Here is a 20,838-nt window from a genome sequence, read left to right as displayed (position 1 = left end):
TTGGCAGACTCCGTATTCGTGTCTCCAGCTGTAGGGAGCTAAAATTATCTACAAAGTTGCACGTATATCAAACAGTGATCCTCCCCACCCTGCTATATGGCAGCGAAACATGGGTCACATACAGGAGGCACCTCAATGCACTTGAAAATTTCACCAATGTAGTCAACGATTCATCCCCCAAGTCGCTGGGAAGACAAGAGAACAAATGCCAGTATTCTCGCTGACACCAAATGTAGGAGCATCGAGGCTACCATTATTCATGAACAACAACGTTGGGCTGGCCATATTACTCGCATGGACGACAGTAGACTGCCAAAGCAGCTTCTTTGGAGTCTCCTAACGAATAGTAAACGTAACGCTGGCGGGTAACTGAAAAAGTATAAGGATAGTCTTAAGACAAACCTGAAAAAGTGCTAAATCGACCCCCTCACCTGGGAGACAATTACTCCACACCGTAACGCTGGAGGAGCACCACACAAGATGTCAATACTTTCGAGTTAGCCCGACTGCATACCGAGGCAGACAAGCGCCAACGCCAGAAAGACGCTGCCGCCGCCCCTCCCGCACTAGATGTAGCCCTCCACATGTGCAATATCTGTGAACGACTCTGCCGGTTCCGTATTGGCCTCTTTAGTCACCTTAAAACTCACCAACGAAGGTGACATCCTTAATAACATATCATTGTATGATAGCTGGATGATAGTAATACTCGATTCCGAGTGACAGCAAAGTAGTAGTAGTGTGTAAGGATGTGTGGTCGCAGGAGAAAGTAATAATGTCTGTTCGTTATCCAGATTTTGCATGTGGGCGTGTGTGTGTACACCTCTGTGTATTTGCTTGAGTGTTCATGGTGGTTGACTCTCCTGTTCGAGGAGGGTCGGCTCTATGGCCACCTTATCACCTGCAGACCGATTCTCAACATTATGTATAGTAGACATGTATTCGTATCTTTATATATGTTTGATCAACTGATATTTAAACTCTATTTTTATCATCAATATTCTTGACCTGATGAGACATGAAAAGAGGGAGAGGAGACAAATGGAGAGAGGGGAAGGAACCTTGAGAGAGGGAAAAACAATTTCAAGAGGAGAGAAATAAAAGATAGAGAGAAAGGCAACGTCCCAAAGTCACACGAACACATAACCAATTAAAATCATCGTTTCTCTCTTCTCTCTCTCTCCATCATCGAGAGTTTCCCAGACTACAGCACCAGCCCACCCGATCACTATCAGGTCCAGTGTTTTGCTGCCATTGTGGGTGAGGTTGGTGCAGCAGTGGACCGTACTACTCTCCAGATGGGAGTTGCAGATAATATAAGATAACTCAGGGAGAAGGGGGCCGTAAGAGAAGAGGTGGAAGAGGGGAGAGAAGTGGTTCGAGATGAAAAAATAATGGTAAACAGGAAAGATGAGAAATAAAAATATGGATGATCATATACAGTATATATATATATATATATATATATATATATATATATATATATATATATATATATATATATATATATATATATATATATATATATATATGTAAGCAGGGGTGAGTACAGACTGTACTCACCCCTGCAGATGTGAATTACACGAAAGCGCTTGGGAACTTCGTGTTTTCTTCTTTCCTTGTGGTTATCAGCATATACCTAGATCATTTGTGGCCCACCTTAAGTCAGTACACCTCCAAGATGCAACCTTTACAATGTTCCGAGTTCACCAGTGCTGCCTGTATTTACGAGATGCCTGGCAACCCTACCATTAGGTATGTAAGGTAAAATGAGTCGTGTATTGTTTAGTTAACAAGCATTTTTTTCCGAAAGTCATGGAAACTTGAGGGTGCAACTTAAGTGTTAAATTGTAATGTTTTGACTGCTAAGCTTAATATAAAAAAAGTTAGGTCATGAATTTGTAAATGCATGCCTGGTATTAAATTCCGTTACTCAAATATTAGCAAGCCAAAGTTATCTGATAACCTAAAAAAAAAACTAGGATGAAACACACGGGTCCAGTTTATTGACAAGACGTTCGACAATATATAATTAATATAAAGTTCGGTAAGAGTCACCATGATCTTAAGCTCGGGAGAACATTCATCGGTTGTAACTTGTGTCTCAGCAATCGGCACCCACGTTATTGTAGCGTGAACTGTCACTGTGAAATAAAATTCCTTCATCCCAGGAACTGTGGAGCTCCAGTGATGGTATTTTATTGCCAGCGTCATTGTTATGATAAAAAAGTAAGTGTAGGTATGAGAGCTGTCGTTTATCAGTGATTACAAGTAACATAAGCTAAATAAACACCGGTCTCACATATTATAGGGGTGAAACTAGGGAAATACCTTTCCTTGTTCCTTTTGCACGAGATTTTGATGAATTACCCAAACGTTTGGTTAGTGTTTAGCATAGAAATTTAGTGGCGGAGTTGAGAAAAAACAAGTTTGAGTATTACTAATAAAGTACAGTACACTAAAAGAACCAATTAAATAGTGCATAACTCCGTAATCCCAGTATTGTATAGTGCTGTTAAAGTTACCGTAGGTTGGTTTTGGTATTTTTCAACAACAATTATGAAACTATTTTGGTAAAGGTGCAGGAGACGAAAATACACCAGAAAAACTTATGAAAATGCGCTAAAATTTCTGGAGAAGTTATATGCATGATACTAAATAAATGGAAACGACAATGCACATAACCTATCAGAACCTGACCTACCTAACCCAACCAAACCTACCTAGTAACCTTATCTAACGTCCTAACCTCTGTAAAAATGAAACAATTCTATAAACTTTGGGTGATAGCCATCTCTTCCACTATTACCAAGTTTTCCTTGTTTCCTGAAAGATGTTTATGCAATAATAGTGTCATAGTGTCCAAGCTTTTGAACTGCAGATAAGAAATGGTAATAGTCTGGAATAGTATGTATTGCAGATTGCTGAGGATCTTGAGAAAATTTTCTATAAAAGAAAACTGTAAAGATTCATTTAATGGCATAGTGGAAATTTTTAATTAAAACTTTGGTTTGTCTTCCCTGCATTTAGATATCCAACCTAACCTAATCTAATCCACCTAACCTAGCCACAGAATCCAGGAAACTTTACTAACCAAGGCCCCCAGAACCCCTCCACCTCCCTTTCTGGTGGAGGTTAAATTCCTAAAATTACACAGATGACCAAAACCTTAATAATACCTAATTTCATTAATAAAATGGGTTTTTCTTATTTTGTATGTTGTTATAAACGAAAATTACTTTTATTTCCATAGGAAATGCATATTTTAAAAGATACTACAGGTACATTGTTAACATTTGCAATGACAATTCATTCTTCCAAAATGTACAGGGCTTTGAAAATTAGGGGAAATGTGAAGCTAAAACACACACACACACACACAAAAAATACTTCAGTGACTGGAAAAATTAGATGACTTATCATACACTGTGTTAGATGAAACAGCCCAACTTACCTAACCTGCCTATCCTAGGATGGAAGTACAGTACTGTACACTATTTTCGGTTAAGTTAGGTAAAGTATGGAAAGGTTGTCGCTGGGAAGCATTCAGTTCTTCACTGGGAAGTTGTTTTCAACAGTTAAAGCATAAACAAAAAAAATGAAAGAATACAACTTTCTTACTTATCAAATGAGAGTAAATGAACAAAATTTAGAAAATCAGGCTGCTCAGGCAACTGGGTCAGTGACTATTGGTGGAGTAGAATCTACTTGTCCCTTAGGAGTTTGAGGAATAAATTGTATGAGGATTGTAGGAAAATTATGATACAATGAAAGCTTATTTATTGACTTAATAGCTTTATGAGTGTTAAGAGAATAATGAAGTGAGTTAGTTAAACAAATAAGCATATTGTTCGTAACTAAAAATTTTTGTTCATACAGTAAACCAAATCATAGGAAAAAAAATGTATATAACTTCGATTTTTGTAAACTGAAACTTTGTAAATCAGTGACTGCCTTGACAGTGAAACCTCGTTAATTTGTATTCATTGGGGGAAAGGTGATTTGGATTACTGTAGCAAAATATCTGGATTATTGCAAATTTCTAAGCACAAAGGCCTACCACATTGAAATACAGTCAGTGGTAAATTAACAGATGTAATGAAAAATAAATAAAATTATAGCCTGTAAAACACAAATAGCGGTGATTACCCTGTACTGTACTTCTATAAATAAATGCTTACTTTTAATTCCAAAGAGCCCCTGGATCCTGAAGGTAGTATTGAGGCAATAAAGGTAGATTGTGTGGGGTCAGTGAGGGGCAGTTGTTTTCCCACTTATTATAATGTGTACAGTACTACAGTATAAGTACTGTACAGTGGGGTCTCAGAGTACACTAGGGTTAAGTTCCTGGGATCCCCACATACAGTAAGTGCGAATTCACATATACAGTATTCAGGTCCCTCTGTATATACTGTATACAGTAACTATAACCTTTTTTTTCTTATACTAAGTTATCCTATAAGAATTCAAATTGAAACTCCTTAGTACAGTATATAGGTCCAATTTCTTGACTTTTTCTTCAAAAATCTTCACCGTCCAGAACAGTAATATGCACTGTTTTCTTTTTCTCACTCTCACTACCATGAGCACTGCCTGCCCACTTTTTGGATATGACAGGCAGAGTAACCCTGCACAAATTTGTTAATTATCAAATAACCAGTGTAGCCCTACCCAAATTTGATATACTTTTATGACAGAGAAGCAGAGTAGCCTATGAGAAGAAAAATTTTCATCCTTCAAGAACTGTACCATTACATTATGAACTAGAATATTGAGAAACTGTATGCTCTAAATGTCGACTTGATTTGAAATTTACATTAATGAATAATAGTCCAAAGTTTCCTTATTTTGTTAATGCAGTGAAATATCTGTTATCCAGAACAAATGGAGCAAAGCACTTCCAGGAATGAAAGATTTCCTAGTAACGAGATGACTTTCAAACCCTGAAAAAAAAATCCCCCATCACTGGAATTTTCCAGATATTGAGAAAATGTTCTCAGAATTTTCCAGAAAATGTGCCCATCGGAAAATTGCTCCCAAACCAAGAATTTTCCTGAAAATTTTGAGCAAATTTAAATTCCAGCTGTTGGAGAGTTCCGGTTAAGAAAGATTCCGGTTAACGGAGATATTACTTTTATTTACCCTGCTATTGTTTGTTATGTATATTATTATGATAAGAGTCTGTATTTTTCAGTACACGACTAATGTGGTTTCTTGTAAACCTGCTAAGCAAGATGTTGTCGTGAATGGCAAAAAGAAAAAAATTGACTGTTATGAAACAACATTTGAGGACACTGTGATGTTTCCTGAAGGGGGAGGTCAGGTAAGGACAGTACTGTAGTCAAGTGGTATGCAGGTTTATTCCACTTATTGTGCACTAACTGGAGACAGAAGTGCAGTATAGTAGCTACAATATTAACCTGTAAAAATATGTTAGTTTAATAATGTAATATCTCTGTAGTAGGGTTCATAACATGTAATACAGTAATGCACCTAGTTCTGGTATTGCTTACTCTAATGTTAATAATACGGTACTGTACTGAACAGTATAGGGCATGTTCATGAAAATAGTCCATTAAGTTTAGGAATTTTGAATTATGGCATACACTAGTACTACAAGAAATCCAATTAAACTTTTGTTACTTGCCATTGATAACCAAACCTAAACTAACTTAACCACAGCTTTTACCAAAAGGTTTAGCATTGTGTGAATCAAGTTTTGAATGGTTATGAAAATGGCGATGTTCCAAAAGTGCAGACAACGTAAGTACAGAACAGTATTGTTGAAGTACTGTATCCCCAGTATGTTGCCATAAGGTACAATATTAGATTTACAATTATGTTATCTTAGATGTTGACTATACTGTATTTGCTTCTGATAAGTTGTGATTTTAAATGTTAACATAATGTAAACCATAAACATAATTTATTTCCCGTTTCCCTTCTTTAGCCAGATGACCGTGGGACAGTTGAGGGTATACCTGTATTGCGTGTTCAACGAAGAGGAGGAGATGCAGTGCACTACTTGGAAAAACCACTTGAAGTGGGAGCCATAGTCACCCAACAGATTGACTGGGATCGCAGACATGATCACATGCAACAGCATTCTGCCCAACACCTTATCACAGGTAAATTTTGGAGCCTACATTCCAATGGTTTACTCAAGCTAAATATCCCTCAAAAGCAAAATACAGTAGGTATGTATGAAACTTGGTACCGTACAATGATATCTCCGTTAGCCGGAAAAATTAGTGCAGGGCACTTCCGGAATTGAGAAATATCCGGGTAACAAGACGACTCTCTCAAACCCCCAAAAATCCCTCATCCCCGGAATTTTCCGGGTAACGGAAAGTGTTCTCGGTAGTTCCAGAAATTGCCCATTACATCATCTCTCGAACCCGGAAAAATATTCCCCATCCCCGGACTTTTCCAGGTACCGGAAATTTTTTTCAGAATTTCCGGAAAATGTGCCTGATTTTCATCTCTCAAACCCGGAAAAACACTCCCCCATCCCGAAATTTTCTGGAAAATGTGCCCCTCGGAAAATCATTCTCAAAATCGGAACTTTTCGGAAAATTATGGCTTTGGGAACAATTTTCCAAGAAAATTTCAAATCCAGCTATCGGAGAGTTCCAGGGTTGAAGGATTCCGGCTAACAGAGATACAGTATTACTAGTACAGTAGTTTTATCCCACATTATACGTTTATTGATTTATGTTGAATTGCAGTATTCTATGGGGTTTCTCCATGTGATTTTGTAAGAAACCTATTTTCCTCAGGTGCAGTATCAAAGATAATTAATATGTAAACTTTTTAACAGGTAAGAAAGAGGGAATACGGTAGGTAACAGGAATTTCTTGTAGCCTTTTTTCATAGCTGTTGACATGATCTCTTGATAGGTCAAAAATGGCTTCTACTTACAAGGCTTTCTGTTTTTAGAGGACAACATTTACACCTAATCTCCCCACTTTGAGCTGATGTGAGTTAGGTGGTTTGGGGATGAATGATATTTATTATTTCACCATATAACAGCTTACTACCCATTTGGGTGGTTGCTCTGTTCTTTATTATATTAAGACTTTTATTTCCAGCACAGTATTCATAACAGAGGAAACCAGAGTAAAGGTATATACCTGGAGAAAACTGCACAATGGTCAGAACATAAAATATCCTTTTCATTACAGTTTTTTAGATGACATTATCAACAGTTAAAATAGTTGAGGGCACAAAAATTAAAGATTTCAACAGAGTTGCTGGAGCTCTACACTATTTGGCTGTCCCCTATTGACTGACGAATTGGTGCATAAAACATGTGGTGGCCACGTCCTTGTCTGTTAGACGGAATATCTGTTATAATGCGGTCCATTAGATGGAGGCTTCAACATACAGTACAAAATCTAATATTCTATTTTATTTTACAGCTGTAGCAGATGCTATGTATGGCTATGCCACAAACTCCTGGTACTTGGCAGAGTCCATTTCCTATATTGAGTTAGACACTACAAAGGTTTCTACTGCGGAAATCAATACAATTGAAGAAACTGTCAACCAGAGGATCAAGGATGCTACACCAGTTCACATAGAAGAGTATGATGCCACAGACCCCAAGCTGAGAGAGGTGTGTTGTAGATATATTATTTATATTATGTAATTGCTTGTACGTACTGTTCAGATATTTTTGTTTCATTGCAAAACAAGTACAGTACAGCACAGTACAGTACACAGTATAGCATAGAATAGCATAGCATAGTACATGTATACAGTAGTATAGAATGGGTATTTTCATTGACCATCAAGCGTTTTTCTTATTTATCGATAACTATCTCTCGTATTGGTATGCTTTCTAATTAATATATACATTTTATTTATAGTCATGTTTCCTGTACATTAGTAAACAGGTCACTTAAATTTATTATTACTGTATTTTGATGAGTACTGTATAAGCAAAGGTTTAGTTCGTAAAAAAAATGGCAGAAGTGTGGGTGCAGCTTACTCTTGGATACAAATTTTAGTAATTCCTCAAAAATACTCATAACTATTAACTTCATTCCTTGTGTGTACAGTGATCCCTCGGTTGACGAGTTACCTTCCATAAGATTCTTAACTTCGGTTAATGAGCAATCGCTCGATTAACGAGTTTTTTACGAGCCGACCTCAACATGTTTTCGCTTGCATTTGGCGGTCCACCAGCTGTAGTATTTGTCCGCCAATACAGTAGTCAGTTTTAGGGCTTAAATTCCTTACTATTTTAGTAAATATCAAGAAGTTTACACTATTCAATAATTTTAAAAGTTTAATATTAATTTTTTTAGTCATTTTAACAATTACTGAACATAATTGAAGGTAAAGAAACTAGTTTCATGTGCGGCATCCAGCCTGACAATACACCAAACAGGCGCCAGTCTCTCTGTCTTTTCAGTGGAGGTAACATCTTGCTTGAGACTCTTTTCAACTAAATGCTTTTTTCTGTGTTTGCAAGCAAATTATAAGTCATCTTGAAATTTATTTTACATATTGACAATATATAATGCAGTGCAGTGTTGATTTAAAGCAAATAATCTTGCATTACACAAAGAGAACTAAAATTTTATGGGTGAAATGGCGCCATGGGGTGACTTCTCTTCCACCCCAATGCCTTCTCTTCTCCCTTCTCCTCAACCCCCATTCTAATTCTCATCATCATCAGCATCATCAGCATCCAGGAGCCTTCTACATAGACACCTCAAAGTAAGTGTACTTTTCTACCTTTTTTGTTGAATTTAGGCAATTTTCGGTGAGCTGGAACCAATTACCCAAAAACCCATTGAAACAATGGTTTCGGTTAACGAGTTTTTCAGTTAACGAGCAACCTGCTGGAACAGATTGTGCTTGTTAACCGAGGGACCACTGTACTAACATTACCTTTAACCGGTCCCCACCACCATTATTACCTCACCTTAAGTCAAAATTACCATCAGTTCCACCAGTACTACCTTCATTGCAACATTGAACTCTTCATGTTGTCTGCCCATACTTACTATGTCCGAAACTCTCAAAGTATGAGTCAAACTTTAAATCATTTACTCATATTAACGTGACTATAATTGTTTATTCTCTTTACATAATAAAAAAAGATTATTATTTGTATGGTAGATTTAGGAGGGTAAATCTCTGTATTGTACATTACAAGATGAACATATGTTCCCATTATTGAGGTTTAGGAAGTGAACAGTTATAGGCAGTTACTGTGCTAACATTCTACTATCCTAATTTCATGTAATTGGAAAATGGAGGCATTGGAAAGGGTTGTGGATTTCCACATACATTAAATACTGTAATATGTTATCAGGCCACTATGAAAGCTTTTCAAATTCATAATACAGTGATGTTCCTGTTAGCTGGAACAATTGGTGCAGAGCACTTCCGGGAATGAGAGATTTCCGGGACACAAGACGACTCTCTTAAGGCCGGAAACAAATCCCTCATCCCGGGAAATTTCCGGGTAATGGAAAAATTTTTCTCGGAAGTTCCAGAAATTGCCCATTACATCATCTTTCGAACCTGGAATTTTCCTAGTAACAGAAAATGCACCTGATTTTCATCTCTGAAACCCGGAAAAAACTCCCCCTCCCGGAATTTTCCAGGTATTGGGAAGATTTTCTCGGAATTTTCTGGAAAATGTGCCCCTCGGAAATGCGTTCTCAAAGCCGGGATTTTCCGGAAAATTCCGGCTTTGGGAACGATTTTCCAAGAAAATTTCAGTTCAGGCTATCGGAGAGTTCCGGGTTTGACGGATTCCGGCTAACGGAGATATTACTGTACTGTACAGTATTTGAAAAACAAAAATCTTGAAAGTGTGTGTGGCATTCTGTTCACGGTAATATACGCTGTTGCTATGTGGTAACTTAATAATATTCAGATATCAAATTTTTTCATGTAACAATATATTGCAAATGGCAACGTGGGAGAAAGTCTTCGACGAGTCAGTCACACGACATACAGACACCATCACACCACTGATGCCTGTCAGTGCTTGGGGGAGATGGGTTGCACATTGCTCCGAACACTTCACAACTTTTACAATGCTTTATCACGCAATCAGTTTTACAAAAGAATTCACAGCATATCCTCAGGCAGACTAAGCATCCACCAACAAAGTGACAACATACAGTATTTCTTTTCTGCAATACCGTAGCTCGTGACTATACTGCCTCGCTTACTGGCACTTTTGCCATATCTACTCCTTCTGTTACATAATTGAATACTTTTCACCACAACTTTTTGTTTGAGTTTATAAAAGATTGGTCACAAACATTTTTTAACAATGAACAGATCCGTACCCGAGGTTTGCCAGATGATGTTGTTGGACCAGTACGTGTTGTCACCATTGAGGGTGTGGATGCTAACATGTGTTGTGGTACACATGTACGAAATCTAGCAGACCTTCAGGCCATCAAGTTGCTGCACACAGAAAAGGGGAAAGCTAACAAGACACTGCTCTACTTTGTGGCTGGTGCAAGAGTCCTCAGGTATTGGGTTGTGTTGGTTTTAATTGTTGATTTTTGTTGATTAAATAAAAATGTAATTGATGATTCATTTACCAATTTAAGTTATTTTGAGTTATAATTATTTAAGCAATGGTCAAGACTAATTTAGATTTTTTATTTATTTACCTTTTACCTGTATTATTATTTATTTTTAATGCACCACTCAGACATTCACTAAGTGAACCAGGTGAACAAGTGGATGTGAGAAGGGTGTTGTTTGGTGTGACCTTATTGATCATCATAGGTTTTCTTCAGACACTCCATTTGATCTTGCCAAAGGACTTTGCCTTCATTGTAGAAGTAACCCAGCAAGATCTCTTGCACCACCACTATTGCATCATTGCTGTGTCCTCGTCCAATGACTGGAAAACCTTGCAAATCCACCTTTGAGGCTGAGTAAGCCACTCCCCTGGCTGGATTCTACCAACAGTTGTGTCTACCTATCTTTGTGCTCTGGTGGCGAATATACTCTCTTAGAATGAGCTCGTAGGTAGTTGTGCAAGACGACTGTGGTAAAGACAGTGTCGTTCACATTTGCAAGAAATGTGCAGATAGCCTGCTTGAAAATCTGGAACCTTGCTGCCAGAATCCCAAAGATATTTTTTCAGATGCACATTGCATGTATACCGTCTTATCTGCCAGATCTCTTCCAGGAAATGGCTTTGTCAAATGTGTCTTCAGGGGTTATACTTCATCTCCTATAATGACATAGGGACAATGCCTGTTGGAGAATGGCAGAGAAGAAAGAGGTGGGATGTTTAACATATTGAATGCTGTATCCTAAACAAGGATAGCAAAGTGAGAGTAATGAAACATCGTTCTCATGGTTAAACCTTAACTTTAAATTTTGTTACTTACTGCTAAAAAAAATTCTTACATACTTGCATACTGTATATTCAATTCATTCATATAAACTAATACAGTACAGCTGCCTCTTGATTTGTGCAGATTGGATTTATGTATTTTCAAGAATACAACACCTGCCTAGATTAAGAGGCAGATGTACTGTATTATCTTACCCCTAATAACACTGCACTCATGATGTATAGGATGACCAATAATTCTAGTACTGTACCTTATTCAGCACTGAAAACTGTACTCTGTTGAGGTGAGTAAAACTTCCCGATAAAGAGGGTTTGCGGTAACTAATGTTACAACCTGTCAGCCTAGCAAGTTCAATAAAATTTCTCATGAAAATGACCTGTTCCTAAATAGTAAATTGTGAGTGTCAGACGCTCGCCTCTGCCTTCCTCAGTTTGGTGTCGGCGATTTCAATGAGTAGCATCACAAGTCGTAGTACAGCATGTCCTTCAAATTTATGGATTTTTAATTCGCGGACCTCAATTATTCGCGGATGACACCCTGGATGTACCCAAGGATGTCTAAGGGTAGTTTTAAAGTTTTGGCATTTTTGCAGCCGGTACAGGGAGCCATTTGTTCTTGGCACAGTAATTTCCTTTACCTGTACTGTATTGTATATACCCTGTATATGCGTGTGTAGATAATGAAATTGATTAATAAAATATTTATTTAAAATAATGAATACAGTTACAGTACAGGTATATGACCATTTTCATCCACTCTGCTCAGGCAGAAAGTAAGTGATTATTGTTACATATACAGAACCTTAACAATGGGATCACTGTAGGCAGATTTTATTTACACATTCTTAAAGCAGGGGTTCAACTATGCTACAAAATGAATTGTTTCATAGTATTATCCTTTTATGAACAGTGTCCACAATAATATTATACAAAAGAACATTGCTCTCTTTTACAAAGAAATTTGTAGTTTTAATGTTATGGTAATATTCTTAGTATTGGTGATGCGAGACATATAATTTTCTTTATCAAATATGTTCTCGACTAGCTTGGTGTTTAAATTATGCATGCAGACTTCTGCAGCCTCTGGAAAATGTACATTATAAATCGTGTTCATTTCTTTCTTCTTTAATGGGTTACACTGAGTAAGTACTGTACTGGTAGTTTTAATTTTTTGGCCATTTCATGTAAATTTAATTCACATAAACCATACCCTTGTATGATTACCTGTTTATTTATTTGTGACATTTAATTGACTGGCTTTAAATTTTCTAGATACCTGGGAGAGTGTGTTAGTCGAGAGCGTCAGTTTAACATCCTCCTGCACTCTTGCTCATCTGACCACTTGCGTCTGGTGGAGAAAATCCAAAAGGACCTCAAAAGTATGATGATTTGGTAGGGTATATGATCTAGGCCTCTAGAGTATTATGGTTTATACCTGTACATGAGTGCCCCTTAGGCTTATGTATCTAGTTGGTTTGCTTGAAATATTAAAACCAATTAATAAATATAGCGAGTTAAATTAAAATGGGCCACAAAGCATAATATACACTATCATGTAATTTAGATTTAAGAAAAAATGCTTATGTGTTAGAGGTAACCATATTAAATTATAGTGACCGTGAGCTTCATCTCTACACTGTACAGTACAGTAGTAGTACCTGTAATTGAAATTTTCTTTTTTTTGTCCCCCACTTGACAAAGTAGGTGGTGATTATAGAAATTGGTTGCATCTGCATATCATTTTGTACATTCATCCATGTTTTGTTTGCAGAACATAACCAATAAAACAAAAACAAACAATTCAAATGACTAAATAAGACTCGGCATATAAAGTGACCTAGAGGTAAACTAATTCTTTTGTAGTAAAACAGAGACTGTGCTCTAGTTTAAGTATAACTATCATAACCATATTAGGTGAGTTGGGTGCTATATTTTTATATTTTCTTTATCCAGAAGTAGGTATGTCTCTTACCAAATTATAGACATAATTTTTAATCTTCATATTATTCGAATTCCTTTTACTTCTTTAAGGGAATTGGAATTAGATGATAATATGTACTGTAAAATTTTTGAAATCCTTACACTAAGGTTTCTCCAAGCATTTATTGTCAATAATACATTCTCATATTAAGCACATTTGTACACATTCAACTTACTTCACTTTTTCTAACAGGCTCCTTAAAGTCCCTGAGAGATGCCATGAAGGATCTGGCAGTCTTTGAAGGTCAAAAATTCCTAGCTCAGGACCCAAGACCTCAGGTTTACTTTCATCATCGCCGTGATGGAGACATGGACTACCTCAGTGCTATTATTAATGAAATAAATGATGAGGCAAGTTTTTGTTCTTGTGCTCTATGTACTTTTATTTCTAAAAAAATTAAACGGGAGAATGCCAATTTCATAATACTGTATGCTGAATATAAATGTAACCTACCGGGTAATCATATCTACCTTAACTTAAGCCTAACACTAACCAAATTTTACCAAACCTACTTTAGCCTAATTTAACCTTCCCTGACCATACAGCAAAAATATTTAGTCACCAACATAATACTGTATGTGAATGCCTCAGAACCTGGAGATATCTGGATAATAAAAAAGTTGTGGATAATAGAATGTTCCCCAGGTACAGTGCTGGCTTGCCATTTATATATGCATAACCCATCTGCATTTAGGAAAACTGAAGAAAGAGTCTGTCATAATGGTCATTACTGTGCAATTTTTGTAATTTAAACAGTGGAATTAGCATTTTAATACATACAGTAAGAAAAAAATGCTGACTGAGTCTTGAATTAGTGCAATTAGAATGTGCTATAGGAAGCTGAGATTAGATACATTTTACAGAATATTTTACTCATGTCTTCAAATTGTGTTCATTGACAGAATGTGCTCAAGGTGCTGACTGTTGGGGAGGATAAAGGACCAGGATCACTGGTAGTACATGGCCCACCCAGTCTAGTGGCTGAAGTTGGACCAAGGTAAGTTTAATAATTTGTACACCATTGAATTACTATACCCTTTCCACACTAACCTGACCCGTGGGCCCTGCCCCTCTTCTTTACTAATGGAAAATTCAAACTAAATGTGTTCACAATTGGTAAGCAGACCCGTTATTATCTAAAATTACGTTAAATATATGGATTATCAAAATGCAAATCATTTCAATGCATTAGCACTGCAGAGAGGATGTTAGAAAATTTTAAATATTTATTATAAAAGGTCGATATAAATATGCCCCAATTTACTCGCAGTCCAGGGGGAGGTAAGCGCTGAGGGGAACCATCAGCTATTTGTAGCTATAGACAAGAGGGTAGGGCTTATGGGCCAGCTTAGCATGGAAATACTATAGTACAGTACAAGTATTGTAATCTGTCATGCTGATAACATGAGTCTCCTTGTTGTTTGGTAACCCTATTCCCTTTGGATATTTTGGATTGGAGCTACACGTATTGTGAGTTACAGTATCCTCTTGCCTGTGATCTAAAGTTGTGGTTTTAGGATTATGGTAAACCCACATTTTTTTTAATGTTTGTTTCCCAAAAATAAAAAAATAAATTGAGCAAAAGGTTTCATTATGTTTGCAGCTTTACCTCTGGTTCAACTCTCACAGTACTATGCTCAATGACATCTTTCATATTATCCAATATGAGGTAACTTTTACATTATGCTATGTGACTTAGCTTCCATAGTATGTGACTGAACTCAGCAAATCATATGATAATCTCCTTTTGCCAGTTCTCTCATTACTTAATTACTTCCATATCTTCTTTGCCATCATCACAAGAAGGACTTTGGCTGTTGCTGGGAATATAACTATCTGTATACTGTACTACGAAAACTTGTTTTAAACCATATTAAATTTTGCCAGCCTTTTCTAGGAATTCAACCCAAGATATACAGTAAATGAGGGCAATTTTCTGTTAAGGAAATTTTTGTTCATTTATTGCAGGAGGTCACAACTTTCAGCTCTGATTTTTTCCCAGATAGTTTCCTTAACTTTAGGTGGTGACTTTTGATGATAAGAAGTGGTCATCACCTAATTTTGGATAAGGATAGTTGATTGGGTAGTACCCATTGAGGTGCTTCTACACCTAGATAAAGGCATGTTTTTATTGTACAAAATTAGGCAACTATAAATATTTGAGTCTTGTTTAATGAGGTGTTTGAGTTCTGGAACCATTGATATTTAATTCTTGGGAATTTCTCAAATAAGAGAGTGTTTGGTGTATCACAGAGACAAAGCAGAATTGCAGTACAATACTCCAAGTGTCCTAGAACAATACCTTTAATGAGTCTAGATAGAGATGAAGTATACAGTATATATGTAAGATATGATCAAAGACCAGTAAAATTAAGGTATATAGTACCATCATATTCTAGAATTTTTGACCATACATCCAAGACCTAAACGATTCAGTAGTCACATATCTCTTAATGATATGGCTTTAAACATCCAACAGTTTTGTGCACAACACTGAAAAGAATGTTAATACCCGGTAGTCTTTTTAAAACTTTACTGTCAGAAATATATTTAAGCCTAAAGATATCAAATCTAACATGCTTTCACTTCTCTTTTTCAGGCTGTGTGAGATCTTAGAAGGACGTGGTGGAGGAAAATCTCGCTTCACTGGGAAAGTTACAAAACTTGGAAAGAGAGGAGAAGCAGAAAAATACATCCTCGGTGTCATGGACAACCATAAAACCGAAAGCTAATCATGTAACACAATTGTGGACTCATGATGAATATTATTAAAATATAAATATTTATTAAAAGCTTTGAGAGTCTTATTTCATGTGTATGTAATTTGTATCCCATATCCATAATTTCCTTTCATGCAACATTTCTCAAATATCTATGTAGGAGTTACAGTCTTTAAAACCTTGTGTACATTGCATTAGCACATATCTAACTGGATCTCAAAAACTGCTTATTGCTCCTCCAAATTTAATTTTTTTTCCAAAGATATAAAGACTTAAAAGTATTATCTCATAAACTGCAGCCATCATCATGTAAGTTAGCTGTAGGGATGACAGCCATCATCAGTGGATGTCAGCATCAGTGGAAGTTAGCTTTAGGGACGACAACCATCATCATTGTACATTTCATGTTCCATGCATTCCACTTTTGCAATTTAATAATAGTTAACTTTGTTAGCTGATGGACCACGGAGCCATTTAAAATGTCAAAATGCTCATCATCACCATTTGACGGCCATGTTTGACACTTCCACGAGTAAGCCATGATTTTTTTTTTTTTAGTTCCAGTCAGGATTAAAAGCATATGGTAGATTTTTATAACAGTTTAAAATTAAAAGTAGCAGCATTCAAAGCTTCACATGTATGAGCTGAGGTTAAACAGGAAACACTACAGCAAAAGTAACAAAAATATTGCCTGTGATCAGAATTTTCGGGGATTTGAAGAGACAACAGAAACAGTGCAGTTAATACTGTTTATACAAATACTGTTCACTTTTTGCGAAGTCTGAATAATTGAGGGATTGCAAATTTTTTTTTATTGTGTTCTAATAGAAGCTATTTTTTTTTTCATTTTTACCTTACACATGAAGGAGTTTTTGATGTACAGTATTCAAAAGGCCCTGTCGTTGTTTTTGCACCATTAAAGCAATCTTAAGTCATATATGCACCAAATCCAACCAACCATCTTCAAGGAAGTATGTTGGGTATACAGCATACACTGAATTCTTTTGAAAGTCAATTCAAATGCCAAGGTCATGGTCATAAAAAGATAAAAAATGAACTTGTTGCATTAGATTCTTTGACATTATTTTCACCCAAATCCCTGGACCTCAACCTCACCAGGCATGTCTGGACAGCCATGATGCAAAGCCTGTCATACCAGGCTAGCCAATGTAGCCACACTAATACCATCAATAATGAATTAGAGGAATGGAAACAGATGAGAAGCCCCACTGAATGACACCACCTTACAGCTGAGTTGGTGGCACCCATGTCTCGAAGGCTTAATAGCATCATAGAGGCTAGTGGTGCCCACACCAATTATTGATATAAAAGTTATTTCTGAATATAGTTTCCCTTCCAAAAACTAAATGCTGCAATCACATATTCAATTTATGAATGATACAGAAATGATAAAATTGGCTTCATTAAATTTAACTACAGTATAATTACAATAGTACAGTACATGCTTTCAATGCAACGAAAATAGTCATGCATGAACACTGCATAACTTTGTCTTTGCTCCCTGAAATATTGATTTCAGGTTCGTATAGTTAATTATATGTCACTTTAATCACCCTAAAACGTCTGCCTTTTGGTTTCCTAAGTTTCCAATATTCTATCACCATATGTTATTCTATAACAATAATGGTCAAGATAAGATTATGTGACAGCTGATGTATTGGAATGATAAACATGCACAAATTTGAATGTTTCCAATAATAACAGTTACATTAACTACATTGTAAGTACTGTATATGGTCTCACTCAGATATTTTATGACCCACGAGGGATTAAAATTGTGTACAGTACACAAAACTCGTGCAAATTGAGGATATACAGTACTGTATTGATTATCTTCTAAAATTTCAATAATTTTTATCTCTTGGCTTTCTCTAAGTTTGATTTCTTATTTTTCTTACATACCCTGCAAGTGATTATTAATCGGAAAATTAAATTAAAAATTACAATAGTGTAAATATGTCAGAAATAAATCCAGTTGTTATTGAAGAAAACTATAAAAATTAATAAAAATAAACAAAATCTACATGTGTGCATGCTTGTATATCTAGTATGTATGTATATGTGTGTTTTTGCAAGAAGCAAAATACTATGCATGCACTTAATCATCAGGCAATCTACAAAGAGACTTCAGTATCATCTGTCCAAACAAGATCCAATGATTGGTTTCCTTCTGTTAATATATACAGCCAGGGCGTGAAACCCAGTTAAACCAGACTGTGGACTGAGACGAGAAAGAATAGATGAGCAATCTCACACTACATACTCACAAGTTTTAGTACACAAATCAGAGTAATGCCTCCAAGAGCATACTCTTGCTTCTCAGAACTTAGTGGTGCCTCACACAACATAGCAGTGCCTTACACAACATAGTGGTGTCCCACACAACATAGTGGTACCTTACACAACATAGTGGTGCCTCACAACATGGTTGAACCTCATACAACATAGTGGTGCCACACACAACATAGCATTGCCTCACACAACATAATGGTGCCTCACACAACATAGTGGTGCCTCACACAACATAGCATTACCTCACACAACATAGTGGTGCCCCACACAACATAGCATTGCCTCACACAACATAATGGTACCTCACACAACGTAGTGGTGCCTCACACAACATAGCAGTGCCTCACACAACAAAGTGGTGCCTCACACAACATAGCAGCGCCCCACACAACATAGCGGTGCCTCACACAACAGAGCTGTGCCTCACACAACATAGCGGTGCTTCATACAACATAGCACTGTCTCACAATATAATGGTGCCTCACAATGCAGCTCTGCTTCATGGAGCATTGTGGTGCCTCACACAATGCAGCTGTGTTTCACACAACATAGCGGTGCCTCACACAACATAGCAGCGCCTCACACAACATAGTGGTGCCTCACACAACATAGCAGCGCCCCACACAACATAGCGGTGCCTCACACAACAGAGCTATGCTTCACACAACATAGCGGTGCTTCACACATCATAGCACTGTCTCACACAATATAATGGTGCCTCACACAATGCAGCTCTGCTTCATGGAGCATTGTGGTGCCTCACACAATGCAGCTGTGTTTCACACAACATAGCGGTGCCTCACACAATAAAGTGGTGTCTTGCAACATAGCAGTGCCTCACACAACATAGCGATGCCTCACACAACATAGCGATGCCTCACACAACATAGCAGTGCCTCACACAACATAGTGGTGCCTTACACAACATAGCGGTGCCTCACACAACATAGCGGTGCCTCACACAACATAGCAGTGCCTCACACAACATAGTGATGCCTCCCACAAATAGTAATGCCTCAGACAACATGCCTCACAGAACAGTGGTGCCTCGTAGAACAGTAGTGCCTCAGAACAGTGGTGCGTCACATGACAGTAATGCTTTGCCGAACACAGTACTGTACTGTACTGCTTCATAGAATTCAGTTCTATCTTTCAATGAAAAGATAAACAGTTTCTAGATCACTGTGGTCCCTCACATAATTGCCATACAGAACATAGATTACCACCACACAAGACACGGTTTGTTGACCAATGAGACTGATCATCGTGTCCTGTATGGTGGTACTTCTATCATATGTACTTTATTGACCAATAAGACTCACACATCTTTTAAACAAACTTAACTTCCACCAGTAAGATTTGGAGATGGGTGCCCAGCGCAAGAAACAAGGCACCTGTGTGTATATTTATCATACAAGTTCAACACTTGATATGTGTTGCAGTAATCTCCCAGATCATACCACTGAATATGAGCTATGTACTATTAGTAGTAACGGGCTGTGAGAAGATAATGCGAACGCATTTGTTAAACAAGTATGTAAAAGAATTGTTTCCATTAATGTGCTCAAACTACTCCTTTTAGGCGTAGAAACAGCATTTTAGTATGGCAATTACAATCGCCCCTCTCACAGGGTGATAAGGGTTCGATCCGGCCTTGGAATACAGGATTTGGTTAGTATATATATTGTTAATTTTTTCTCGACACTAGTATGTGTTGCCTTATTTTTCTAAATACTGATGTATGTATGTATGTATTGGAGAAAACACTGGTGGATGTGTTTAGAAAACCCTTCTCAGAGAAGAGAATAAGAATTGTTTCTGGAAATTTTGGATTATTTCTCCAGAACTCTTGAATGGATATTGTCTATTCATACCTCCCCCCCCCCCCTTCTCCGTTTCAACTAATATTATTTATTTTTTATTTTTTATTTATTTTTTGCATATATTCTTACACGCCATAATTCGAAGACTAGAGTACTTAGCTCTTCAGGTGAGGGGCAAGATCCCAGTATGCAACAAGTATTCCCTCTCTAGATTTTTATGCTGAGGAGCTGGTACAAGTAACTCGGTGTCTGGTGTCTCCATTGGTTTCAATAGGTTTTCAACCCAGCTCATTCAGGAACTTCAAGGCATTGGTGACCCAGGCTCCCAGGGTCTGTACTGTACTTTGTCTTCTCCTAGCTTTCCCTTGAACTTGCTGCCCTCCCCCTCTCCAGCTGCACTGTGGGACAGATACGTAGGCACCAAGGTGGAAGCACATAAGAAGTCTCACAGCAACTGTTTACCATCCCTTCAGGGGATTATCATGATTCCTCTGAACACTTATTATCAAATCTTTAAATTTGTGGTTTCCTATGAACAGGGCAGCCGGCACTTATCAGATAAGTCTCAATGACGTCATTAACTTTATTGTCTTGCATGCCAACCACAGAAGCCTCACAGACGAGGGCGTGGTTGCCATATCAGTCTGCTCA

At 37.2% G+C, this 20,838-nt stretch overlaps 1 protein-coding gene across 5 annotated transcripts; it reads left to right on the top strand.

The window, feature by feature from the left end:
• The first annotated feature begins 1,563 nt into the window (after window positions 1-1,563).
• On the top strand, window positions 1,564-16,138 carry LOC121853793 (alanyl-tRNA editing protein Aarsd1-B-like). Of its 5 annotated transcripts, none has more exons than XM_042348161.1 (9): window positions 1,630-1,755; window positions 5,195-5,323; window positions 5,951-6,128; window positions 7,422-7,618; window positions 10,312-10,508; window positions 12,623-12,729; window positions 13,524-13,681; window positions 14,234-14,328; window positions 15,931-16,138. In XM_042348161.1, the coding sequence occupies exons 2-9, from the start codon at window positions 5,300-5,302 to the stop codon at window positions 16,061-16,063; spliced, it is 1,089 nt and encodes a 362-aa protein (XP_042204095.1). In that variant the 5' UTR covers window positions 1,630-1,755; window positions 5,195-5,299; the 3' UTR covers window positions 16,064-16,138. The 5 variants fall into 5 exon arrangements, with proteins under 5 accessions (XP_042204093.1, XP_042204095.1, XP_042204096.1 ...); XM_042348162.1 differs by having other exon boundaries at window positions 1,654-1,764; XM_042348158.1 differs by lacking the exon at window positions 1,630-1,755 and adding an exon at window positions 2,059-2,229.
• Window positions 16,139-20,838: the final 4,700 nt, after the last annotated feature.

Source organism: Homarus americanus, unplaced genomic scaffold, assembly GCF_018991925.1.
Source record: "Homarus americanus isolate GMGI-L3 unplaced genomic scaffold, GMGI_Hamer_2.0 scaffold18703, whole genome shotgun sequence".
Lineage (NCBI taxonomy): Eukaryota > Metazoa > Arthropoda > Malacostraca > Decapoda > Nephropidae > Homarus > Homarus americanus.
Note: the sequence above shows the minus strand (reverse complement) of the source record. Positions and strands in the feature narration are given on the sequence as shown.

Excerpts from the sequence above, each read along its gene's own strand:
- LOC121853793 (XM_042348158.1), top strand. The coding sequence starts at position 2,191 with ATGGTATTTTATTGCCAGCGTCATTGTTATGATAAAAAA. Across the intron at positions 2,230-5,194 it reads GTCATTGTTATGATAAAAAA|TACACGACTAATGTGGTTTC; the intron begins GTAAGTGTAGGT and ends TGTATTTTTCAG. Across the intron at positions 5,324-5,950 it reads TTCCTGAAGGGGGAGGTCAG|CCAGATGACCGTGGGACAGT; the intron begins GTAAGGACAGTA and ends TCCCTTCTTTAG.